Raw genomic sequence first — 27,549 nt, forward strand, 5'->3', positions numbered from 1 at the left:
ATTTTCTAAAATCTCTTTGTATATTTTCAGCTCAAAATTTACTAGTTTAAGTTTGACAGCGAACCATTTTCTTACGTAGCATTCATTATTTCGCTATTATTTAAATGTTTAAATTTACCAGACAAATGGAAGCAGAAGTCATGAAGCGAATAAAACTTATATTATTAATAAAATGTTATTTAAAAAACGATCGTCGATACTTTAAAGTTTTTATTTTAGTTTCCTTCTCTGCGTTGCTTGTTGTTCATTTTTATTTGTGTGTAGTTTGGCTTTAATACCCCTCTCCTGATTGATTTTTTATTATTGACTAACAAATAAAAAATCCAAATTCGTAAATCGAAATTCGTAAATTTATTATATAAATGTTGTTGTTGCTGCCGCCGCAAAATTTATGGAGCATTGCTAAATTTTTTTATTTATCAAATATTTTTACAGAATTTAGATATGAACATGAACCTACAATTTATATTGGTAACAATTTTTTAAGAAATCTGTTTTATGTTGGTTTGTGTCTCTGCTGGAGAACTCTTTGCATGAAATTAAATCTTTTTCAGAGATAGATGGCGCACCATAAGTAATGTAGATTTGGTGTAAAATGCTTTGGAGTGTAACTTTCTTTCTTTGACTTTTATCTTTATTTACCAAATAATATATTTAAAATTAGAAAACTTATTTTGAAATATATGCGTCTTTATTCGGAAAGTATTCAACGTTGTTAGGAACTGTTGTCGATTTGTTATATTACTTATATAAATAGTCACGTAAACATGTAGCGAACAACAAATTAAGAAAAGGCCTTTTTTATAATTGAAGCAAAGCGAAGCAATAGATTTTTGCATTCTTATTAGTATTAAAGAATTAATTAAGCATGCATCTTTTCAGAAGTTTGACTTAACTTCTTTCTAAAAACTTTTAATGAACAACGAAAACCAAAATGCCTGAAATTCAAATAGAAACTCAGACCAGACAAAGTGAAATAAAAAACTTCGCAAAGGTAGAAACCAAACAACTTGCCTAACTTAAACTTAGTTGCAAATGCCAAACAAAAACCAATGAAAAAGTTAAACATTTTCAGAAAAAATTTGATCGTATAGATGGATGTGTACAGGATTCTGTTTACAATTCGTCTGTCTCGTGGGGTCACAGACTGACGGGCCTTAACCCCGAAATCCTGAAACGTATTTATTTTTCCTTTCTAAATAGAAAAAAGAAATAGCTTAAAGCGAAAAGTCGTCTTACGGCAATAAGAACAACAAAAAAAGGGGAAAATCGTGGCCTCAAAATGAAACCAATTCAAGGAGCTGCTCAAACTTTTCTTGCGGCTTCTCCTTCGGCTCATGATGTTGTGGCATAAAAAGGACATTCAACTGCTGGACCTGAGTTTGCTTAGGCATCTTATTGTTTTATACGGCTTGTGTTTGTCTCTTTTTTCTTAATTATGTTTGGCCTTTTTTGCCTAATGAGGCGTACGATTTCAACGGGTAATTTAAGCTAGGTTGGAAGTCTATGGCAAAGGAACGCCCTGGGAAATTCACTTTTTCCTTTTAAAAACTCTGCTTTCGATTCGTTTGGCGCCGTGGGATTTGGACCAAGATTTATGCCACCAATCTCTGCGGATTGTTGGCGTAATTGAAAATTGCCCAACGGAAGTGTTTACCCTCGACTTTAAGCAGCCAAATAATAAGGTTTTAAGTTAAGAACAATTTCCACAAAGAGTTCATTTACCTTACAAGTCGGGCGCATTGCTCTCGTTATACAAACACACACACAATTACTGGCACACACCAGGCTAAATAGCAATAAAAATGTCACCGGCTCTAATTTGTTTTTTGTCTACGCCGGGAACTCTCGGTTGGCAGCCAGCTCCAAGGACCTCAAAATGTGGTAAAGTAAGGCAGAAAGGAAAGGCTCGGCAGCAGAGCGCCATAAATAAACCAACCACATGGGTGTATATGTGTCCTGGAGTTCCTTTTCTGCATGTTTGCCTCCTTCTATCACTGAAATAATCATAACTCACTTAACCCCATTAAATGTGCACCCGGGAGGCCCAGCGGGCGTATGAGCGATATTCACTTGAAGTCAACCCCACCGGGGGGGCGTGTCCAAGTGGGCGGGTGGAACGGAGGCGGCAAACGCTTCATTGACAACCTTTTGTGCGGCCGCACTGTGCCCGATAATTACTATCAGCAGCGACAGGCGTTCCCCTTTTCGGCGTTACTCATTCGCCGCGTGGTACACCACAAAATTCGTAATCATGTGTGTAAAGGTACAGGCAAAAAAAAAGTGTACGAATTAAACTTTTTTTTCTAATAACGTAAAATATGAAATGGGTTTTCACTTTCCTAAAGAAAAAACTTCTTACAGTTATTGTGTTTATTAAATTAGCCAATAATATAATTCCAGCGAAATTGATTAGTTTTAAACAAGAAAATTATTGTTTAAATATTGAGAAAATTGGAAAAAAAGAGTCATATAAATATCCAATATTCAGGGACAAAATAAGACTAAATTGTAAAAACCTTTTTAAAAAATTATTTATTAGTTCACATTATAGATTATAGAATAAATTAAATTTTTAAATAAATTACAAAGTTTGGGAGAGTTTAAATATTGGTTTTAAATGATAAAAATCTAATCATAAGTTGTTTATTTAAATGAAAATTACCACTTTGATTAACAATTTTTGTGACATATTTTTCACAGTGTACCAACATTTTGTGGTCTCGATTGCCAGTCGACTCGAGGCATGCGGTCAAGTGTGGGTTGCGTTTGTTTTGTCGCTACTGTTGCGCAGATTGTTGTGGTTGCATTTCGAGGCCCCTTTCCCCTTCCATCCACCCACTGTGCCACCCACTTTTCCCCTTCAATCTGATCAAATGGGGGCATGCCACAAATTTTACAGACGAGAACTTCGACAAACATAATTTTGAGCTCGGGGGAAGTGGCGAGGGCAACTGTTTTTGGGGTAGGCGACTTGTTCAATTTTGTGGGGCCTGTTGTAGTAGTTGCTTTATTGGGTGTAACGAGGGTGGGAGTTTAGTGGGGGTGGGGGGTGTGAGAGGTCCTTGCCACTGCGCAGGTACAAACAAAATATGCCAAATGAGAGAAATCCGATTTGAACGGACAAGGCGAATTAAAAGGAATAGTTAAAAAAGAGTACGAATTGTGAGAAAGAATTTGGTAACAGTATTGCCAGGTCTAAAAAGTTATTTTTAATGCTTTACATAAAAAATAAATAAATTAACTTAAATATACATTTTGTTCAGTAAGAATAACGATTTATTCAATATTAAAAAAATGTATTAAATTTTTGGTATTAATAGTAAAGGAGATAATAAAATACTGATAAATATTTGTCATTATTTTAGTAAACACCTCTTGATCTTACTTCTCTTTAATTTGCTTTGAATACGTAATATGCAAAAGGAGAATTCCAATCAGAATGAGTATGTTATTGCTTAGTTAATATTTTTTAAGTGCTGTGAAAGAGAGAACTTGGTGCCTGATACTCTCTTTTTCTGACCTGCCAATTCGCCGCTTTTAAAAACCGGCTAGAAAAGTCAGCTGTTCGTCCGCTCAGGAATTGTGATGTGGTCGTTGTTTTTGCAGTTACTGCCGCTCCTGCTGCTGCCTTTTATTACTGCCAAATGGTGGCGAGAAACGCACAGAAAACCTGTCTCTTGAAGCCTTCTGGCCAGGCCATCATCTCATCGGATCTCAGTTCGCGCTCAGTTCTCCAACGATTCGGAAGTGGCGGCGGAATCGAGTGTTTTCTTGTGTCCTTCGAGTCGGGGACTTTACGTAAATCTAGAGGCAAACCTCGGCGAAAAATCACCATAAAAAGTTATTAGTGAAATATATTAAAAGTAATACGGGGAAAAAAACGAGGAAAAACCCGTCAGGAAGCCAGAAACAAAAGCTAACCTAGGTGCGTTCTGTTAAAGTTTTCCCTTTTGTTCGGGGTGCAAATGTTCGCATGTGCAAAATACACGTGTCCGTCGGAGGGAAAACCCCTCTGGAAAACCCATTCTGGTCAGCAACAGTTAAGCGGATTTTTCCGGAATGTATAGCAGAACTTTTTGAAGTTGTGGCTTTTCTTTATTTCCGCTTTGATTGGTCGCTTTGCTGTTGATCATTTTCCGCAATTCATTTCACTTAATGCGTAATTCATGTCTCCTACATGGTCATGGTGACCACGCCCCCCGCCCCTCGGAACACGCCTTTGTCCTGTTTTGGATCCGTCTGACATTTGTTGGCCAATTTCCATTGTGTTGCCGTTGCCGCCTTTGTTGGTGCGTTGAACTCGCTTGACTTTTCCCCCATCTTCCCCACGCGATTTTCAACGCATTTTGGTGGCCCAAGTTCACTTTTGTTACTGCCTTTTTTGTATTTTCTTTTTTTTTTGCTTAGAGTACAGAAGTTTCCTTTCGACTCATCAGCATCTTGTTGCAGCCCTTTGCCTTATTTGCATTTGCATTTCCTTTAGCGAACGCGGGGATTTCCTTTCCATTTCGGCGGTTCCGCCGAGTCATTGTGTGGCTAAGGACTTTTATATACCTATTTTTAAATTTTCCGACTCTGCTTGGTTGGTTGGTTCTAGCCATAGTGATGGTTTAATGTGGCTGCACTGAAAGAAGATTAGGTTTGTTTTAGAACTTTAAATTCAAAGTAAAAAATGTAAAATTAATTCATCGGCCATTTCAAGAAACTAATTTGTTTTGAATGTTTAATTCTTATCAAAATTTAATTTACTCATGTTAAATTAAGGACCAATTTATGTAGGTTAAATTTAATAAAGATTGAAATATTTAGCAAGGAAAGTATTAAAATTATTATAATATCGCACATCTTCAAAACATTGAAACATTTTTTCGGTGCAGAAGGTAGAATAATTGGTGAAACTTTCTATGATCAAATGCTGAGGAGAAATGCGAGGAAATGAACAAAAATGATTTGAAATTGCAGGGAGAACTTTAAGCCGATTGGTTCCTCTTATTTAGAGACTGTGCCATATAATTGTTGCTGTTTCCGTTCGCTTTCATTTAAGAGTTTCTCCTTTTCGACTGCCAATTGGCTTCCTCTGTCATTTGCCACCTACAGATACATTTTTCCCCGTTCCTCTGCACGTCGTATCCTTCAGATACGTGAGTGATTCAACATAATTATGTTTCATCATCGGTTGGCAGATGTGGCTTTAAAGCGTATTATAACGGTTATTTGTGCACGTATGCACGAATAAACAGTTAAAGCCAAAAAGTATTTCAACATTCATGTGGAACTGCCAGAAAATTGCCAACTGATTGTTTTGGTGGTTTCAGCATCATTAAGTGTGTGAGATAGAAGATGCAAAGATATGTGCAGATGAAAAATGTGGGTTGAAAATAATGTATAAATTTACGCAGTTTGATAAATTTCAATTTTATAAACATTATATTTGGAATTTATTGCCAGTGAACTAAATTTGGAAGTTAAAACGAACAATATTGAGTGCATTAAAAAGGGGCTTGAAAATTCAAGGATGAATAAAATGAGAGGATTATCATAATTAAATTATTTGTTTTGATTTAACTTATCGATTATAACAAAAATATATTGGTAAATTGACTTTCTCTTGGAGAAAAACTTTTGCTTCATTTGAGTTTCGGTCAGCATAGCGAGGATTAGACTGTTATTATTTTAAAAACATTTGGGAAAAATAAAAAATATGATTTTATGAATATTTTTGGACTAAACTCTCGGTTTGATTCGCAACCACTATACCTGACACGCTTCACAGACACAAAACCTCAACCACTCTCATATTTACACGCACCTTTACACATGAATTTTGTATTTTGCTTATATTGAATCCGTGGCCAGTTAGCTGGCATCAAAGGTCAACGAAGAAGAAGGGAATTCCTGGTCTGCGGAGGTAAGCTTATAAAGTGTCCTTCATTTGAAGTGGGTCCTGTTTGTGTGGGAGTGCGTGTTTGGTCCTTGGAAAAGGGTATAAATCTACTTAATTCAACATTTTGGGGCCAGGCGCTTACAAAAGTTTTCCCTTGCCCAAAAATGACACTAAAAAGTTGCCAGGTCTCTTGGCTAATTTGCATTTTTTGTCGAGTGTTATTAACTTAAGCAGGATTGATGAGATCATATCAAGAGCTGTTGGGGTAGTATTTCAAGAGATTTAAGTAGATGGTCATTAGTTTAAAATGAAGACCTAACTTTTGGGTACTGTGTTTAAATTGTAATGGCAATGCACTGATAAAACTAATAACCTAGGCAAAAGTCTCAAACAAAATAGTTGTAGAAATAAAAAAATCAAAAAACACACTAAACAAGACCCGAGCTAATAGTTAAATTTAATGGTTTCCCTTTTTATACCCTTGCAGAGGGTATTATAATTTTGGTCAGAAGTTTGTAACGCAGTGAAGGAGACGTTTCCGACCCCATAAAGTATATATATTCTTGATCAGGATCAATAGGGGAGTCGATATAGCCATGTCCGTCTGTCCGTCTGTCCGTCTGTCCGTCTGTCCGTCTGTCCGTCTGTTTCAATACCGTTTGTGAGCTCAGTTTAAAAGCTAGCGATCTGAAACTTTCACACGCGTCCTAAAACATGTGTACGCAGATCAAGTTTGAAAATCGCCCCGATCGGACGTCTATATCCTATAGCTCCCATAGGAACAATCGGATATATCTAGCAAAAATTGATGATATTTCGCGCAGTGTAAAAGCTATTGACATGAATTTTTCCAAATCGTATTTTTTTATGCATACCTTGATCAGGGTAAAAGCGCGTGGCAATCGGACGTCTATATCCTATAGCTCCCATAGGAAAAATAGGGTAAAATCGGTCCAAATTTTATGTTTTTCAGAATATTTCGCGCTGTGTAAAAGCTATTGCTATAAATTTTTTCAAATCGTATTTTTTTATACATTCCTTCATCAAGGTGAAAGCGCGTGCTGATCGGACGTCTATATCCTATAGCTCCCATAGGAACAATCGGATATAACTTTCAAGAATGGAAGATATTTTGTGCAGTGTAAAAGCTATTAACATAAATCTTTCCAAATCTTATTTTTTTATGCATACCTTGATCAGGGTAAAAGCGCTTGGCGATCGGACGTCTATATCCTATAGCTCCCATAGGAACAATAGGGTGAAATCGGTTAAAATTTAATGATTTTTAGGATATTTCGCACAGTATATAAGCAATTGACATGAATCTTTCCAAATCGTATTTTTTTATGCATACCTTGATTATGATAAAAGCACGTGACGATCGGACGTCTATATCCTACAGCTCCCATAGGAACAACAGGGTGAAATCGGTCCAAATTTGATGATTTTCTGAATTTTTCGCGTAGTGTGTAATCTACTGACATAAATTTTTCCAAGTCTTATTTATTTACGCATATCTTGATTAGGGTAAAAGCGCTTGCCGATCGGACGTCTATTTCTTATAGCTTCCGTAGGAAAAATAGTTAAAGGCTGCGAAAGTATCCCTTTTTTTCTATTTTTATATGACATTTTTGCAGTATAAAAGCAATTGACATTAAACGATGAAAATCTAGTTTATTTATGTATACCTTATTCCTTTGGCTACTTTTTCAGTTCTAGCAATTTCGGCAAAGTCTGCAAGGGTATTAAAACTTCGGCTTGCCGAAGTTAGCTTCCGTCCTCGTTTATTCCTATTTTCAAGTACCGGATGTGTTAAAGAATTTATTGGGATTAATTTTCCTTTCTTTAAGCTGTAAGCTTTGTTAAATATCTTGTTGTTTGTAAAACGTTACTGAATCGCTTCAAACCATATAAAGCCTAATTGGATTAACCCCAATGCTGTTTTTTTCTGAGGATTTAATAACAGCATTTTAAAGATTTCAGCCGAGACTGATGACCCCTCTCCATCGTTCCCCTTTTATCTGGGCCTTGTTGAAACATGATATAGCCTTCCGTTTAGCATAAAGCGAGTGATCATTCATCAGGCGCCAGTAATCCAAGTCCTCGCATCCTTTGCTCAGATTTTTATGGACGATGTCCGAACGATGTCACGTGACTTTTTGGCCACTGCCCAGGGCAATAAAAACGGTCTTAATTAAAAGTTCGAAGCGAAAAGAAGTCATAAAAAGGCGGCGGGCAAACGGGCATGAAACATAGGGAGTAAACAAAGAGCTAAAACGATGACAAAAAGCAATTGAAATGTTTGCAAATAAAAACTAAAATAAAAGCCAAAGAAAAGCAAATAAAAAAGTTACAAGGAAACCGGATCAAAACACTCACTCAAGTTTGGACTTCACTCAAAGGCAGACACCCACACCATATAAAAAAACTAGCTCCCACTTTTCCCACCGCTTGGAAAAAACTTTTCAGTTTGGGTTTGCCGGCTGTCTGGCAAATTAATTAGTTAATTATGCTTTGTTATTTTGTTATTTTTCTGAGGCACGTGCCACAAGACTTGCGACGTGACTTCATCATTTTCGCAACACTCTAATTTATCTGTTGAAATACCATTTTTTGCAGTCGCCTATTAACATGCAATGATTTATGATTAATTCCCCGAAATATTACTTAAATTTTCCGCTTTTCCTTCTCTTTACAGGTGAGTCACGACGAGTATTGAGTACCTCGACCTTCGCCCCGATTGTCTTATTTATTCCCCTCTGTATTCGGGTGAGTTAAGGGTTTACTGCGATTTAACTTTTTATGGGCGGTATGAAAACAGAAACGTTTATTGAAAATCCATTGGCACTGCAGGTCGTATAAACGTTTACGGCTTGAAAATAAAACGTACGTTTGGGGGAAAATATTTGCCGTACAAACACAGGGTGGGACCATTTTAGCTTTTAGAGTAAAGAATTTAAAATGTCTCTTTAAAAATTATTTTACGGCATATACGGGAGTAAATAGAGTTTTAAATGGGGTAATTATTGAAAATTATGGTTATGGTATCGCTTTCTTATTTAAAATAATATTTTTGGCATTAAAAAAAATCCATTTTCTCTTAAAGGTATACATTTTCATGGCCGAACAAATAAAAAACCAAGTTTAAGGAAACCAAGTTGGATGGTTTACACAAAGCACTTTTTAGGTTTTTTTTTTTGCAAAAACAAACAACTTAGAATCACAAAGCTTAAATACCATTAGTAATTAAAAATATTGTTTAGACCGTTTTTTATGGCTTTCCCATTTATATTTCCTATATTTCTAAGCCTGCATTCTTCAAACGATTCCCCTGATATTTCCATTCCCAGCATTTTCAATAGATGCCTCATTATCCCAACAACTTTGAAGTGTTTTGAATATTTTCCTTTGCCTCCTTTTAGTTGCATCTGGTTTGATTTACCTGCCCTGCTTTGCCTCGTCCAATTTCAAATGCAATCTCATCTTAAACTTTTTCTTCTGCAACCATTAAACTTGGCCCCTCATCACCAATCATCGGGACAACTCCAATCCCCATTTCCATTTCCATTCCCCTTGCCCGATTTCTGATCCCATCCGAATCGCAATTTGAAGTGCCGCCTGCGCAAAATATAAAAAAATAAATAAAATAAGAAAAAAACACGAAGATAAATAAGAGCGAGCGGTGTATGCAGGTAGAATCCAGAAAATTCAGTGTGCAGTTTGGTTTTTCTTACATTCTGTGTCTCTGTTCCTACGCAATAAATATTTTCGTGTTCGCTGGGAGATATGTGAAGTGTTTCTGTGCTTATACATATTTAACCACTTTTATGGACAGTCGGAGAATAGTTTGTGGAAATGTTTTCAGTGGCAGTTTGCCTAATGGCATTGAACTTGCTCTGCGACTTGGTTTGGTTCGGTTTCGGATTGGTTTGGTCCACTCTGATCCATTGGACTGGTTGGGTGACGAACAAGAGAATATATAGCCATGGCCATTTGGAGCAGACGCGCTGCGAAACGGTTCATTAAGCAATTTTCTATGGCATTTCCGTGCTTTCCGAGCTTTTCATCATTATTACGACGGAGATCATGATCAATTCTTGAGCATTGCATTGCTTATAACGGCACCTGCATTGCCAACTTTCCTTACCTGTGGATAGGTGTTCATTGGCCAGGTATTCTACTCCCCGGTTGCTGTCATTAAGGTCCCATTGCTATGATCACCGACAATTATTCTAAATTATAAGAAATCAGTGTGAATGGATGGGCAAATCAAGTGATCGCTCGAGTATTAGAAATTCTTAGGTGTTTTAATTACCTAGAGTTGTACCTTTTTTACCTTTTCTGACTACCTCTGGAACATCAAAAAATATATGATACAAAAAAGATACTTGTTACATGAAATGGTTCAAAATCTCAAAAAAGTGCAATATGTAGTGCTATTTAACCACAAGACTTTAAGAGACTTGAAATTACCACAGATTGTATTTATGTACATAAATAAAAACTACATAAATATTTTAACATCTTAATCATAACCGCCTTAGTAAAAATAACAGTAAATCGTTTTGAACTTCTTAATGGCTTCTATGATAAACAGCCGCAGAGCGCACATAAAACAATAAGTAAAGCACTTCTACTAATTAAAAGTAAAGTAAAGTAAAGGCCTACATCCAAATATAAACTGTCCCATTAAAGTTGTATATTCTGTTCATAAACTACAAATAATAAAAACTGTGATTTTATTTTAAAGGCCTTATCTTTTATGGGTGGCCTATTAATAGGTTAATTAGTCTGGTACTAAAAACTGCAAATGAAAAATCATTTGGCATTGACTTGTTGATATGTATATCTCCGTCGAGCTTATCTTTCTCGCTCTCTCTTTTAGCAATGACAAACTTGAGCGCCCTTTCCCTTTTCAGCAATTGTAACTGTGTTGCTGGTTCTTTGCGTTTGCTCTTGCATTGCGAACAAACACCCACACAAATACACTCGCCCCGTACCACTCACAGATACACCGAACGAAATAATGGTCATTTGCTATCTTTTTATAACATCGGTCATTTAAAAACAATTTTGTATATTTTACTATTGAAGTGCTCTATGATATTTTATAAAATTACCTTAATTTATATATTCATTTTGTGAATTTTTTAAACTGTGCGACTATAAATATAAAATATAGGTGTTCTTATGTTCCATGAAAATACTTCATTTAAAAAATGCGCTTTAATATATAAGAATTATTTTCGGTGTACTCGTACAATTGCTATCGGTAGACACGATCGGTCGATCGTTGTCGTTGTTGCTATTGTTGCTGCTGCTGCTGCTGTTGCCGCCGTTGTTGTTGCTCGACGGCAGCAACTTTTGGCGCAGCGGCAACTTCCAACTTAAAGCTGGCTTTAGTCTTTTGTTTGCCCTGCTCGTTGGCGGTTCGTCGGCTTTCCGATTGGACCTCGCAATTGCAATTGGAGAGTTCTGTTCTGATCAGGGTTTCCGCTCCAACCGCGTGTGTTTGTGTGTGCTGTGGTTGCCGTAAACAAGTTTAGCAATGCGTTTCAAATCTGCGCCGATTGTTTCGTTTATTGTCATGCTCGATTTACTCGTATAGAGTTGCGGCAGTACGGAAAAATACAAATAAAAATAAATAAGGAAAAACGAAAAAACCAAAAATGTTGATATGAAAACTCCAACTGTCGAAATATTGGTAACAAAAAGTAAAACAATTCGGGTTAGATAAACTATAAAAAAAACAGTGACTTAGTGATACATAATTAAAGCAACAAGTTCTGTAAATGAGAGCAGTAGTAATTGGCAAATTGTAGAAATCACTAGGAATTTGGTTGCACTTGTAAGTAAGAATAAAAACATCTGTCAGATATGTATATAAAACTAACAATTTTAAATGAAAATAAAGTATTCAAATTTAAATCACAAATACTATTAGCAAACTCTGCGACAACTTGCTGAACTAATTATCAATCCAGTATTTTCAGGAAATATTCTTGATATAAAGTAGTTTAATGCTCTAGCTGAATTAAAATATGGTTTAAAATGTTGATAATATGAAAAATCTAGTTGGAACCCGTTATGGTTGGGTAATAATTTTAATCTTAAAACAAAATACATAAGAATTCTTTTTTTTTAGTTTTAGGAAAATATTTACAGTTGTACTATTTTTTTATATAAGTGTTGATATGTCAGTGAAAAGTTAATAAAGAATCAGAAAAACAAAATGCGACAGATTGGGTTCTTTCTCTTTTGCTTACACTTTAAGCTACAAGAAACGGTATAATTGAAAGCTCTAATTTTGGTTTTTATTTCGGTTTTTTTATTTGGATCTACACTTGACCGACAAAGAGGGAGCGAGAGAGGGCACTAAGCCTCTGACCTGCTATGTCACTCATTCGTTCGCTTTCTCGCTCTGTCTGCTAGTTATTTTTAGCTGGCGGCTTATCAAAAGTTGCCTTTATTTTTAGCTTAAGCTACTTTAAATATAAATGGACACATTCTTCATGTGCGTTTTATTGCGCGAATTTGTATTAATTTAATTCACTGCTCGAGGAGCGTAAGAATCGCGTTTTTTCCATCTGAACTCTCAGAAACACCATACAGCTATGCTTATAATAATAGTATTTTTGTCATGATTTAACAAATCTGCAATGTTAGAAGGTTATTTTTAAATAATATTTTTATGTACTTAATTTTATAAATTGTCCAGATGTTACTTTTTTTTGGATGCTGCCTTAATAACAGGGCTAGAAAAAGATATTTTCTGAACTATTTAATTCTAAATTCAACTTAAATTAAATTTTTTTGTATTTTTGCTTTATAAGGACAATTATGCATAAACACACCACTTTTACGTTGAAGACAACTGTAGTGGAGTCACCTGCTGCTCATTTGTTATTGTTTCGTTCTTGTTGGGGGACTTTAGTTGTTGTTTTTGGGGCATTGAGGCGTGCGTTTTGTTTGCACGCCCTTTGTTGTTGCTGTATTGTTGTTGGTTGTTGTTTGCAATGCCATTGTTACTATTATTGTTACTACTTTGTTTGTTGTTAATGTTGTTGCCATGGCAAAAACCAACTTTCAACTGCATTTAGCCGATTGCAACTTAGTTTTCGAAAGTTTCGGTTTTTAGTCGATTTTCACACACGTAAATTAAAAGTACAATTTTTATAGGATTTATTTCTAGTAATTAAATACACCCGAAAACAATTTTTTAAGTTTTACTTTTTTGTAATAGATAATAAGTTATTAACATTCATAGGCAATTTAGTTTGCAGTCGCCCCGATAATTCTACAAATATTTGTAGGTTTAGCAATTTCTGCAAACCGTTATCCATTTTCATGGAATGCATACTGCTTTTTGAAGGTTATTTTGCATTGTTTTGCATTGCACAATGCCCAATTGCAAATCAAATTTTCCGCAACGATTTTCTGAAAAATGCCGCTCATTATTCGCTATCATTAGAATTTATTCGTCCCATTACAAAAGTCAAGGAATTTGTTGCACTTTTTGCCGTTGGTGGTTGGTGGCGGTTGGCTTTTTGGCGGACTTTCAACTGCAATTTGTGTGGCCCCTGAGCGCGTTAATTGTTCATCTGGCTTTGGCAAAAACGAAGCACAAAACACATTTTTGTGCAGCCATCAGCGAAATCCCATAAAATTTTACTACCGCAGTGGGTGGTTGGGACGTATCTTTCTATCTATACGTATCTGTATCTTGCTTTTGGAAACGCAGCACTGCTTTACTTAATTATTCCAAGCCACAACCAAGTCAATAATTAACCGTAATACATTTAATTTTAATTTATTTAATCACAGTACTTCTACTGGTCTCTCTTTCTTTCACTTTGTGTTGGGGGCGTTGCTAAAATTAGAAAATGTGGTTCCATTTGTAGATAGTAAGGGTTTTCATTTTAATTTTCCTCTGACAAAATTGGACCTTTTACTTTTTGAATGCAGAAAGCTTTTAGCGGAAGACCCGAAAGTTAATTTCGAGAAAGTATTTATTATACTCTAGTTATCTGGACCTAATTAAAATGTAAATAATAGCTCTTACCATATGTAGTGCCACTTGTGGGTTTCCTTTAAGTTTTCTACTAACAATATGCGACCTTTTACTTTCATATGTGGCCATGGCCAAAACCGAAAGTTTCTCTGGTAACAATTGCAGCGTCTCAAAGGTCACCCTACTTGTTTTCCCGCTGAAATGTTCTTCTTGACTTTCAGAGTTGGCTGGGGTTATCTTTCTCTCCAAGAACAACCTTCAAGTCTGGCTCTTTCGCCCACCCACTTTATCTTGGCTATTTCCATTGCCAAGACAACGCGGTACTGGTGACCTTCACCAGCGACTTATCCCCTCCTGTTTTATGACAAACAAAAATTTATTCGATTTTATTCTTTTGCTTACGCTTAATAAATCTCATTCTTGTGATTTTTTTCTGCCCGACTTAATTGCGGAATTTTCCTGTCGCCATCATCAGCTAACGAAATGGAAATGTGTGTGATTTATGTGACGACAACGTGACGTATGAGTAATGCCCAACCATCAACGAAAAGGAAGAACAGATTGACGGTTTGTCGGCAGAATGAGGAAATGTCAAAAGTCAGTAGTTCACTTTCATTGATTAATTTCGATTGCATTAAAATTTAAAGGCAATTTAGGAAGCGTGCTTCGCTTACCAGCACTTTGGCGTATTAATTCGATCGATAAATCCGTAAATAGCATTTACAAATCGCGCGACTTTTCAACGTCAGCAAATGGAGAGGCCCCCCCCCCAACCCCCAAAACGCTATGTAAAACTGTCGCCTCAGTGAGTGTGTCTTCCTTCCGCTGGAATTTCCTTTCCCCTCGTTTACTTCCTGTGAGCTGTCAGCTCAATTGACTGACGAAAGCCTGCTTTTCCACCCACCCTTTCGCCCAGCACCACCCACTTCTACCACCCACCACTCGCCGCCGATTGTAACAAATGTCAGGCTGCGTCAGTGGAATCCCCTTAGTTGTCCTTGCACTCATAAAAAAAAGTTAAATTTAATACAGCGATATAAGTCACTGTAGCTTAAATATTTGTTTTTATTCAATCTTCATCTTAAAGAATGTGATCAATTTAAGCTGTGCCAAAAAATTCATTTTTATTATTTGAAAAATCAAAAATAATATTGAAACTTTTTATTGATTTATTAATGGGTATAATTCCAGCACTTAACGATTCACACAATAGAATTCACGACAACTTTGTATAAAAAAATAAGTTTTTTGTAATGCCAAGAAAACAAGTTTGATTTATAGAAATTACGATTATTTTAAACCATTTTTCTGTGTGTAATATTTGGTTAAATGACATTATTTTCTCCTTGTGCCGTCCCTCGAGCTGATGTAGCTTAGACTCTGTCTGTCAATAATATACACAGCAGAGCTCAAGCCCTTACGTCTATTAAGTAAACAAACAAAACAAATATCGTATATGGGGAGGGATAGAAGTGCCATAAGCACTCGGGGCCCATTGAGGACTACTGATGGAGAAGGACAGCGGGTCACGACAGGATCGCCTGTCAGGTGACAGAGCTCAACGAATTTCGTTGGCAGTCATTTTTGGCCAGCGTTTTCGGATGCACTCATCCATGGGTCTTGATTCAAGTAACAACAACAGCTGACGACAATGAGTCTTTGTCAATGGTGGCATCGAAAGATACGACTACCAAAGATACTTTTCAGCTTGGTTTGCTCTTTGTGGCCTCGTCTTTTGTCCCTGTGTGTGGGCGATACTATTTTTGACAGCTCCTTCGTCTCGGCATTATTGGAAAAAGGGAAATCAGGAGGTTGGGTGGTATTGGGTTCCAAGGGTTGTTAATGAACTTTTCTCTGACAGCTGAATGAATGAGGTTCGAAAAAGGGAATGCGATTACAAATTGATGGAAATTGGATGCTGGATGACGAACAGGCCCTTAAATCGGTGTAAAATGAAGTGACAATGGACATCTTCAAGCTCTTGAAAGCATATGCTATTGGATTACACAACTCTCGGTGCTAAAACATAAACTTTGCCACAAAGAATAAGTGCTATTATTTCTGCCTTTAAAGCTGTCCGGCTCTCGGGCACTTAGCAATAATTGAATTCCATACTTGCACTTCCTCCAGCTTGCGTATTTTCACTCCCCTTCCGAAACTATTTGGCACACAAAGCCCCTGGGCCATCCACTTTCCCTTCCTCCCTCATCCTTTCCCCGAAAACCCACAATCCCCCAACCCCCACGTAAGTGCATTGCAAGCATAACTTTCATATTGCATTTTCCATCCCTCCGCCGGAACTTTGGCACAGTTGGCAAACTTTCAACTCAATATGCGACATTGAACATCAAAAAGAGCCCACGCAGACATCTGATGATGATGCTAATGGTGATTATTAGAGGCGCCACAAATAGCTAACTTCGATTTATAATAAATATTGATATTTATTTCCTCCACAAAATTTACCAGGGTTATGAAATAACTTGTAAAGTGTGTAACAGTGCCAAAGAGGTAAACCTTCATGAATAACAAAAACCTAAATGGCAGTAAAAAGTGCAAAAATGGCCAAATTACATTTTCCCCACATATATAAAAAATATATATATATATATATTTTCCTAGATCAGACATAATTACAGTATAAATCTTGGTAACACAAATACTCATTAGCATTCTCTCTTTTTTCTTTGGGTGTTAATAAAAACTCAATCAGATTATTCATACTTTCCATATCTTGACGTAGCGGATATCTTTTTGGTGTCTGTTCGAATTTGATTATTATGTCACGCCTTGTTAATTAATTTTTGAACAATCTCTTATACTCGTTGGCAGCCCATCTTCATTTTGGATTGCATTCAAATTTCCACTCACAATTATTCAAGCATAATAAAATGAAGTTGCATTTAAAATTTGCATATTGTTGTTTATTTTTGTTTTTTCCTTTGTTTTTTGTTTTGTTTAACCATTTCTGGGCATCTTTATTGCATAACTGCTTTGATTTCAGATTTGTTTTGTTTTTTAACGCTTCACAATTGGAACCATTTGCATATAAATTTTAGTTTATTGATCAATCAATTATGTGTGTCTCCGTTTATGGAAAAGTGTTCATTTCGCACTGTTTCTAATTGACAATCTTGAATGGTTTAATCGTCGCTTTAAATTTATGCACGGTCGTGGGAAAATGTTTGAGTGAATATTAAGCAAACGGGAATTGGTTCATTCACACAAACGCTATAAACTTGGCCCAAGGGAACCCGACTCTCCACGATGACATCAGCGGTCGGCTTCATCACAAGTCAATTATCGTGTTATTTAGCAGCACTCTAATTCAATTTGCACACAATCAAATTTGATTTTCGCATTTCTGTGATCATTTTCCCAGGCGGAGCGAAAATTGCAAAAGATTCGCTTGCATTCATGAATCATTTTGCAAAAGGTTTGTTATTTGAACGTGATTTGCAACTTAATTTGCAATTTATCTACTTTTTTCGTAGCCAATAAAGATATCAACATTGGTTTAGTGGTTAACTATGGTATTCAGTGCTTACTTCAAACCGCTAAAAAAAATGTTATCATAATTAATGCATTTCTATGTATTGTCTGTATAAAAAAAATGTTAAAAAAATATTTCCTGGGTTTTCATTTTTTCCGAGTGCATTACAGTGCCGAGTCATCACGAAATGCACTTCTGTCACCTTCAAGGGCCACGTAATTTGCAACGTGCATTGACGCTGAAATTTCAATTGAAAGCAACAAAAGACAGCTCACACTCAAGGGGAAAAACGCCTAGAAAAGCGAAAAATAAGAAAGAAAATATAACGCAAAATGGTGATGGTAATATAAACAAAATAAAGAAATAAATGTGTAAAGGCAAACTTGACCCTAATACTCGAACGTTGCAAAAAAAAAAAATACAAATATTGTGAGCCAACAAAGCGCCTTGTTAGATAAGACTTTTAGTGTTTTCCGCAAAGGTGGGCACACACCAATTTCATGGATAAATAAACGGAACCAATAATGACATCATTACTCGTTTGGTCTTAGCCACTTTATCGGACTTTGTATGTCAAGTGGAGCGACGTAGAAGAGGCATGGCAAATTGAGAAACAAAATCTCTCCTTGAATAAACAACTTAATTTATAATTAAAACGTAGCCCAAATCTTTGCCTTTAATGGTCAACTGTTATTCCCCAGACATTTATATGTTAATTTCCTGCATTCTTAAATGATTTATGATTTATTCAACACTTTGGCTTATGCAAAATCCATTTACAGCCGCCCACAAAATATTTTAATCCCTAGACTTGCAAAAAATAGTCGAAATGAAAAAGTACCACAATTTATTTCCGGCGCCCACAATAAAAAATTGTTTACTCGGTTTACGCCGCAGTTACTTAAAAAAAACCGAATAAATTTGAAAGTTCTGTGAGTTGGGTTTTTACTGTCAGCGGTTAAATGTCAGCAATGTTCGTCAGCGGCATCAACGTCATCATCAGTATCATCTCTGTGCTGAAGTTATCAGCAAAAGCGATTTCTTATCTGCAAATAGCACAGCGAATTGTATAGGGGGAATTCTAGGTAAATTTCTACGAGATTTTCAGCTGGCAGTTCATTAACATATTCTTAGAAAGTTCTAATAGGTCTAGAGCTCTAAGCTATACTCAAAAAAATAATATTTTCTAACAAACTTAAATGTGTTCTGTGATGCTATACGATATAGCATTTCTGTATATTTAATATTTCAAGGAATAATAAAAAACCTTATAAAAATGGTGTGCTTCCTTTCATAGTTTTGGTCCATGTACTTTATACACGATTTTTATGCCCGAAAATATCTACCGGATATGTTATGGTTTTTCTCTCTGCAATCCTTTTTCTAATAAAACCACTAATTGAGTAGTGAGAACTGCAGAGGAAGCACCAATTAACATTAAGCTGCAATTTGCTGTAGTTTTCCCCGTGGACTTTCCCTCGATATCCTGGTTGTCTGTTCTAGAAAGCTTCTGCTCTTGCCACGCGCCGCAAATTAAATATAATTTAATTGTGATTAAATGGCGCTGCGCAATTATGCTTTAATATTGTTGATCAAGTTACTTCTTTACCAAGTCGCTTCCTCGGTCTCAGTTTTTCTTTTTTCCCTCGTGTTCTTTTTTTTTTTGTTTTTCGCTCTGGCTAATTTACTTTTCCAGTCGCCTGTCATGGCAACTGCATTTGTGTCGCTTTGTGTCGGTTTAAGTGCAGTTCTCCTCCGTCTCTATAACGTATGTATCTCATTGCTCATTCTTGTTCTGGTTTAATTGTCAGTGCTAATTGCGCCAAAGTGCGAACAACGCAGGCATTTGCAATGACAGCTAAGAAGGCGCTGCCTGTCCAATCTGAATGATGGCTAAGATATTTTCCTGCTGCCAATCGAGTGGCATTTGATTGGTAGATTACTTGTTCAACAGCCGTATCCAATATTTCACTGCATCCCCAGCCTTGACAGCAAAAAAAAAAAGTGTTATCAGAACGGCCCACCTGCGACCTTGTGTTTGCCCACTTTCCTATTGAATCCACTCCACCCACTCGCTTTTGAAAAAACCTGCTCCTGCTGGTGTTCTTTGAAAGCTTTTGCGTGGGATAACAGGGAAAGAAAAATTTAGGGATACGCCGATAATATTCCACATTTCCTTTGAATTTAAAATTTTACCAGCTATTATGCTTTTTTTTTTACCCAAACAATAGATTTTTTTCACAAATAATACTAAATCGCAAATTATTTATACCATTTCTTATGTATTTAAACATAAAATTGATATTTATTAAAGTGTCTTAATGTGATCCCTAATATAAAACGAACGTACGGATCAGACCGTTTTAAAAAAAACTTTATAAATAAATTTATATATACATATTTTAGGTAATATTTTTTTCCTGTGCAACTGCATCCTGTCGCTGGCTTTTATCATGACGCCTTTTAAACTGGTTAAATGGGCGTGGCAAATATTGACATGGTTTTTCATGCAGCCGCCTACCTCCTCCATAAGTAAAAGTAGGTTGCTGCGGTCAGGTGGCATCAGGTGTGCTCGCAGCTAATCCACTTTCATTGCTAAATAATGCGTTCTGTGGCTGTTTTCCACATTTTCCCCCATTTCCCAGTGGCTATCAAACTGTGAGTGGAAAGGGCGAAGCCAATGATGGATGAAAAGGTCGATAAACCAAAAAGCAAACACTTTTATGGTTTGTTTGGTCTCGTCTTCACTTGGCTTGTGTCCCGACTTCTTGGTGTTTATGTCAGTCAGTGGATATATGAAAAAATGGCTGGGCAAAAAAAGTCCATAATAAAATGTATCTTAATCTCTAAGTACTTCTTTGGAAATAACATAATCTTAGACGCTTACTTTATTTATTCAATTTGGCAAAGTAATTGGCTATAAGGGAAACAATTCTATAACAAAAGACGTGGTATTCTCAAATCAAGAACTGGTATACATAAAAAGAGTTTTCTCAGTTGACATCACTTGAGTTATAGAGCAGACCCTGTCTGATGCATTATTCAATTATACGAGTGCGTTTTGCAAGGGCATCAATCATACGACTCGTATGCTGCATATTAATAAAACCGAATTATTGAAATAAATCATGCGTCATGGGATGCGAAAAATCTCGACTATCGTTCACTTCCCTGACGGACTCAACTCCCAAGCGGGTGGGGTAATCGCAGAATTAATAATTAATTAATTAACTGGCCGCGTGCATGTACATTCCCGCGTTTCCCACTCTAATGGACAACTTATTCGCCCCCCATTTCTCCGCGCGTGTTTACATCATAAATGTTCAACAACAGTGCGAGATAACCAGACAACAAAAAGTAAATACTGACAAAAAGAAGACAGCTTGCCGCATTTGGCCATGACTGGGGCGATGCGAGTTCAATACAGACAGTTCTTTGCAAATTAATAGTAACAATAGTCAACAAAAAAAAAAAAATTTTTTAAACAAGATGATACTTGTAAAAGAAGGAATCGGCATTCAAAATTTGCATTTAAACGTTGATCAAATTTTTGACCCATTTTCATGTTAGTTATTTCTAAGTTTCCGATGACTTGTCCCAAATTTTGACTTGTAGAGTCCATAACTTTATCAAATTTTATCCGATTTCAAAGTGGCTTACCTCTAAACACTTGTGGTTTGATTCTCAAAAAAACTGCATTCAAAATTTTCATTTTAACGTTGGTCAAATTTCTGACCCATTTTCATGTTGGTTATTTCCAAGTTTCCGATGACTTGTAAAAAGCTGACGCAAATTTGGACTTGTGGAATCCATAACTTTATCAAATTTTATCCGATTTCAAAGTGGCTTACCTCTAAACACTCGTGGCTCCATTCTCTAAAAATCTGCATTCAAAATTTTCATTTTATCGTTGGTCAAATTTTTGACCCATTTTCATGTTAGTTATTTCTAAGTTTCCCATGACTTGTAAAAGGGTGACCCAAATTTGGAATTGCATAGTCCATAACTTTATCAAATTTTATCCGATTTCAAAGTGGCTTACCTCTAAACACTCGTGGTTCCATTCTCTAAAAATTTGCATTCAAAATTTTCATTTTAACGTTGGTCAAATTTTTGACCCATTTTTATGTTGGTTATTTCCAAGTTTCCGATGACTTGTAAAAGGGTTACCCAAATTTGCACTTGTAGAGTCCATAACTTTGACAAATTTTATCCGATTTCAAAGTGGCTTACCTCTGAACACTCGTGGTTCCATTCTCTAAAAATCTGCATTCAAAATTTTTATTTTAACGTTGATCAAACTTTTGACCCATTTTCATGTTAGTTATTTTTAAGTTTCCGATGACTTGATCCAAATTTTGACTTCTAGAGTTCATAACTTTATCAAATTTAAGACAATCATTGTTAATTCGTGCTGATAATTCTAATATAATATTATTTTTTTTGAGATATATTTTTTTAATATTAATATTTTTATTTTTACCTCCGCTGTAAAGTCAGTAGAACTTGTAGCGGGTGTAATGAAAAAGTAAAAAAATGAACAACTGGGAGTGCAAACTCATTACGGAAGTGAGCCGGCAAGAATATGAGTGGGCTGACAAACGAGCCAGCACAATCAGAGATCTAAACACACGGGCACAAATTACAGAATTCAAAACATAATGATTTTGCTTAATAAATCAAGATGCAACTGATGCTAGTTGGCGCTTACCGGTTTAAATTTGCCAGGGGCTTAAGTGGCAGGAAGTTTTCGCTGGTTTTCTCCGCTCTTTTGTTATAAATAAAATACTAAATAAATTGACACCCACAGCGGAAGTTTTTTATTTTGCTCGCAAAAAGCGAAACTCAATTAAGTAGTTAGGCTTTGTTGCGATATCTCTATGGAATTGATAGTGTGAGGATGAGAGGTCACGTCACTCAACGTTGACCCCAGTGGCACGTGCTTGAGCTCCGAGATTGCGCATACGCCTAGTTTTGCCTTGGTTTGCCTTCAAAATTGATAGAATAATTGTGAAAATCCTACGCTTCAAGAGAGAGCGAACGAGAGCGAAGTTGCCCTCGCTTACATGCAAATATTGGGGGGACAAGGGAGGTCAAAGTTCAAGCACAAAACCGCTTGACATTTGCCATACATTACACACACCAACACACTGAAGCAAAACAAAAAAAAAAAGTAGAAAAAATTTGGATAAATGCTGCAAAACGTCCGTGTGACACAGGTTGAAAAGCGAGCTTGCCAAAAGTAAAAGTTTTCTATACAATACTATGCACTCACAAAAAAAGTCGTTTAAAATACATGTATTAGCTGAGATCCAACCAAGCCAAAGTATACCATTTTAACAACAAATATTTATTATTTAAATAATATTTTTTACTAAATATATATAAGTCTAATACAGCTATTATAAATAAAATAAACCTTTATATTTTTGTTTCGGTGCACAAAATAAAAACAAATATTTTCGGTGGCTTTTAGTGGTAAAGGAGCCTGTGCCGTTTTTGGAATATTAAGTATACGCCCGGTTGTCCGCAAACAGGTTGCCACAATTCCAGTTGGCAGTTGAACCAACGCATCCTCCAAGCTGGGCCACGCCAATTATGGCACGCACTCATTAGTGCCCGCTCTTGCATCCCGCCCAGCCCCTGCCACGCCTCCCGCCCCGCCCCCCCGAACAGGCTGCATTTACCGTTGGCCAACCTCATAAACCAGATAATACCACTGGCGCAATTCTGTTTCTGTTTCTGGCTTTGGCTCTCCGGCCGTTTAATGAGCTTTGTTTCTAGTTGCTGCTATTTTACCCATCATGTGGAGCACACGATGCTCCCGGTACCCCCAAATCCCCGCCTGCTTTTTCTGGCCAATTCCCCAGGTTTTGCCGATGCTTGAACTGCATTGCTGGTGTGGCATGGTGACAAGGCCCGCCATCTGCAGTTGGTCTCGTTGCAATTCCGCAGAGTGCCACAGTGGATGGTTTTACAACTCTTTTTGAATAAATGTTATTGTTATTATTATTAAAGCACATCTACAAAAAAAACAATTTCTGTGCTTCATTAGAGGCTTAATTATTACGAATAGATTACATATACTAATTTTGTTATTTTCACAAATGACAAAAAGGATAATACAAATGTACAAGCACCTATTACTAACTTTAGCTTATTTTAGTTTGTAATTAAAGGTAATCAGTAACATTTTCAAAAATTTTAAATCATATTTATTGAAAAGAAAAGATTCTATCCAGCATTTTCACTGTGCAACATTTACTCAACTGACCCATCGATCTGCTCAACTTCTGCCTTTTTTCTCGTCGTGCCACTCAACACTTGCATCTCAGCAGCTGAGTTTTCCAGCTTTTCCCCCCCCGTGTCCATTTCCATTCCATCTCCGGCATCTTTGGCTTTTCACGCCTTGTGGCAGTTACCGTTGCAGCACGTTTTTCGTTTTGTTTTGGCTATTTTGTTTTGATTTCGCTTCTTCTCCTCAGCTCGCGTAGCTCTCGCAATACACAGATACAAATACTCGGGGCACATAGATACTCACATACACACTGGCGCGGAACTTGCTCGGTTTTGTTTTAATTCTTTTGCTTCGCCGAGTAAAAGATAAAGAATGAAAACGCAACACAGCACACAGGCAGCTCTGAGTTCTAGATACTTTTGTCTAGCGCTCGCCGCTCAGTCGCAAAATCGTTTAGCGCCGAGACGGACGGCAAACCGTTGGGAAATTACACAAAATAAAAATACGAGAAAATCGCTGAAACAACACCGAAACGAAGACGACACGTCGAGTGTCTCTTGTTGTAACGTTGACGCGAGTGAAAAGCGCTTTTCTATTTTCGCCTCAAGTGCAGCCTCCTCGCTGCTGAAAAACCCAAATAAAAATTGAAAAAAAAATAGAAAAAAAGTCCCCAGCAACGTTTCGCTTTTACACAAAATAAACACTTGAGCGTGTGTCTTACTTTCTAAAATAAAATAAGAAAATCCGCAAGAAGATCTAAGAAAGAAGCCAGACGGCCGCGTTTCTTGAGGCGTGGGCCAATTTTAGCCAGGTTGACAAAAAATGCTGGCCCTCAAGGAGTGCCTGATAAGGGAGGGTGTTCTCAATCTGGACAGCCCCGAAAAATACCGGCCATACCATCTACACGGTAGCAGGAGCACAATGGATATTCCCCGATACCGCAGTTAGTATCTATACATTCCCGACATTATTTCGCAGTTGATAGCGGGTATCTGTCAGATATGACCGACTTTTATGAGATAGATTTCGCGGTGACAATAAGTAAATTCACTGGGGCGTTACCCTGTAAAATTGGCAACATAATTTCTGTCAAATATTATGTTCCTTAAAATAAGTAAAATAATCAAGTAATAGCCTATAGTACTATTTTTAGGTAGCTAAATCATTCTCTAATCCGAAAGTTCGTATCTGTAACAAAGGCAGTGCGCTGGCAAGATATATTTGCACTTTTAATTGAGTGATTTAACGAAATAATTACCCTTTAAAGGGAATTTCTGACATCTGAATCATTCTCTAATCTCTTAATTTACCAACCTTAAATACGCATTGTTTTCCATGTGTAATCTAAAATGTGAACAAAAGACAAAGTAAATAAAGACAAAGTAAAAACTTTAATCGTTACAAATGTATACCACAAAATCCAAATTTAATACTGAAAGAAGTCCAGTATTGACTAAAATACAGAACATTATTGAAAACATTAAAAATTACTAAATACGGGGATTTTACATGATTAATTCTATAGCAATATATTTATCTAAGTGCCTTGTGTTGTGCCAACTTTTAGACTTTGCCACAAATGAATCAATTTTCATTCCAATTTGTTATTTAAAACGCCGGCGTCGAACAGTTGTCCAGCTATCTCGGTTATTTCCTATGAAAATACACCTTTTTTTCTCTGGATTATTGTTTAATAACTGTTGATGATTTGTATTGCCATTGTTTATAACAAATTGTTGTTGGTGTAGTATTGTCTTTCGTTATTTTTTTTTTTCAAGCTCAACCCCTTTATTGTCTTTTTTTAAAGTTGTGATAAAGCCCGACAAGTTAACCGAACCCGGACCCACAAAGATTGTGTCATTTGTCTATGGAGTGTGCGGTGTTCCTTTGTTTTACCCACGATTGTTGGTCTTTATAGACCGGGCCTTTTTTTATTTATTTCGATTGTTTTTACATATTTCTCTCTCCCTGTAAGTCTTGATGTATGGCCATTTTATTGGATTGTAAAGGGCTTAAGTGCCAAAGAGAGGGATCCAAGCTGCTTATAAAGTTGTTCCAATCAGAGGTCATTTGTGTATACGACCTGTTATCCAATCATAGGAACAGAACGAACGAGAAAGATTCTTTGGCCAAGCGGATTAATGCCGATGGCTATCAATAAAGTAATTTAATTTTGAGGAATTAATTTGTATTTGGGGTGATTTACATTAATAAATTTACTATGAGTCTTAAACTGATCCGATTTGGTTGGGAGATTGAGGGTCGTCTGTAAGGTATATAATTACATCATTATGAGCCGTTTACGAACATTAATCATCAGCTATTTACATTTATAGCACAAATATTTGCATGGGTATATTTTGTATAGTTAAATATCATACAATGATACCTGTCATAAAAGGTCGTAAAATGAGCTAAATATAGATGCCCGATAATAAAGCTATCAAGCGGCTTATTTAAAAAGCGATACATTGCAAATATATACAACAAATAGGAGAGGTTTATAGACATGACTATAAAATCTAAATACTTGGGGTTTCGATTACCAAGCTAAAAAAATGTTTTGACTCAAGCTTTATTGAGGGTCACTATGCTATCTACATAAAGACATAATAGGAGGGATCCCTTGCCTTAATATCCACTTCCCACTCATCCCACGCTCAAGAACTTTACTTAACCCAATTTCCTGCCATGCTCCCACACACATATCCACATCCATCAACGACATCATCCCAGGCGTTCTTTTAACTGCTTTTGATTGCCAAACATGAAATTACACAATTTGATGTTGTACTCGTCAAAAGTTTCCCAAGATTCTCCCCAAAAGACCATCAAAAAACTCTGGGCCACTTTATGGCCGATGTCGATAAGAGGTTTTCTGGCTGTTGATAATTAAATGTGTGTTGCATAAAAAAAATTACGGCAAGTCGAGGGGGCATGAAGTGGGATTCTACTTCGTCGTGGGCAGTTTGCCCTTGCATTTAAAAATAATCCCAAACAACGTTGCAACATTTTGCTGCCTCTGCCGTTGCTCTGTGGCAAACAGCAAACTGCAAACTGTAAACAACGAGACGGCAGCCACTTCTGTAAAATGCAGTTTTTTCCCCAATATTGATTCAACTTCTGCCTTTTTTTCGTCCCTCGTTGCTTTTTTCTGTTGCAGCCACACACGTATTTATAGGCATTGGATGGCTTTTCTGAGTATGTTTACAAAAAAAAAACTGGCTATCTTTCAAAGTGCCTGTTGAATTAAAAAAAGGAGAAACTCAAATGAAATTACATTTTTGGATTTACTTTTAAAAGAAGAAAATACGTTTTAAATAAATTTAAAATTAAGTTCGGAAATGTCGCTGATTTTGCATCATTCTCGTTAATTTTATGGTAGTTCTCATTTAGTAATACATGTTGGTGATATCCACAGATTATTAAAATTAAATTTTATAGATAAATTAATAATATATCTGAAAAATGAATAGTTAAATTTGTGGAATCGTTCTTTAGGCAGGTTTCTCTTAGTGCATATTTTTTACTGGTCTACCACCGACTGGGATTGCCTTGACAATATGATATTTTTGCAGCAAGTTTAAGCCGTGCCCCTCCCCTCATTAATTATGCAACCCGGGTCTGTGGCACAAGACGCAAGAAGACAAGGGCCAATCGATCAATCAGTTGGCTGCCACACACAGAAGCGTTTGGTAATTCAACGCAACGAAGCCGCAAAAATGTTGACAGCAGTTATGTTGTTATTGCTTATGTTGTAATTGTTATTGTCCCTGGAAGCGTTTTAGTTACACGAACTCCCAGCTGTTTTTACCCTCAATAATTAGTTAAAGTTGCGCCGGAGGATTTCTTTTCGCCAAAGCTGTTTGCAAATCGTAGTTTTTTGTAGTATAACCCATAAGGCAACGTGCCAACGACTT

The 27,549-nt window shown here is 36.5% G+C and overlaps 1 protein-coding gene across 16 annotated transcripts in view; it reads left to right on the forward strand.

Moving 5' to 3' along the window:
- The window catches only part of LOC108052880 (supervillin), a 124,442-nt gene that overhangs the window by 33,461 nt on the left and 63,432 nt on the right, over window positions 1-27,549 (forward strand). For 3 of the 16 annotated variants that reach the window (XM_044458200.1, XM_044458202.1, XM_044458203.1), the window contains exon 1: window positions 24,072-24,572. The exons of 11 other annotated variants lie outside the window; for them this stretch is intronic. In XM_044458200.1, the coding sequence (XP_044314135.1) occupies window positions 24,452-24,572 (121 nt within the window). In that variant the 5' untranslated portion in view covers window positions 24,072-24,451. Of the gene's footprint in view, window positions 1-24,070; window positions 24,573-27,549 lie in introns of those variants that run through there. 2 more of the 16 variants (XM_044458207.1, XM_044458204.1) reach the window with 1 other exon arrangement.

Source organism: Drosophila rhopaloa, unplaced genomic scaffold, assembly GCF_018152115.1.
Source record: "Drosophila rhopaloa isolate 14029-0021.01 unplaced genomic scaffold, ASM1815211v1 contig_163, whole genome shotgun sequence".
Taxonomy (NCBI): Eukaryota; Metazoa; Arthropoda; class Insecta; order Diptera; family Drosophilidae; genus Drosophila; species Drosophila rhopaloa.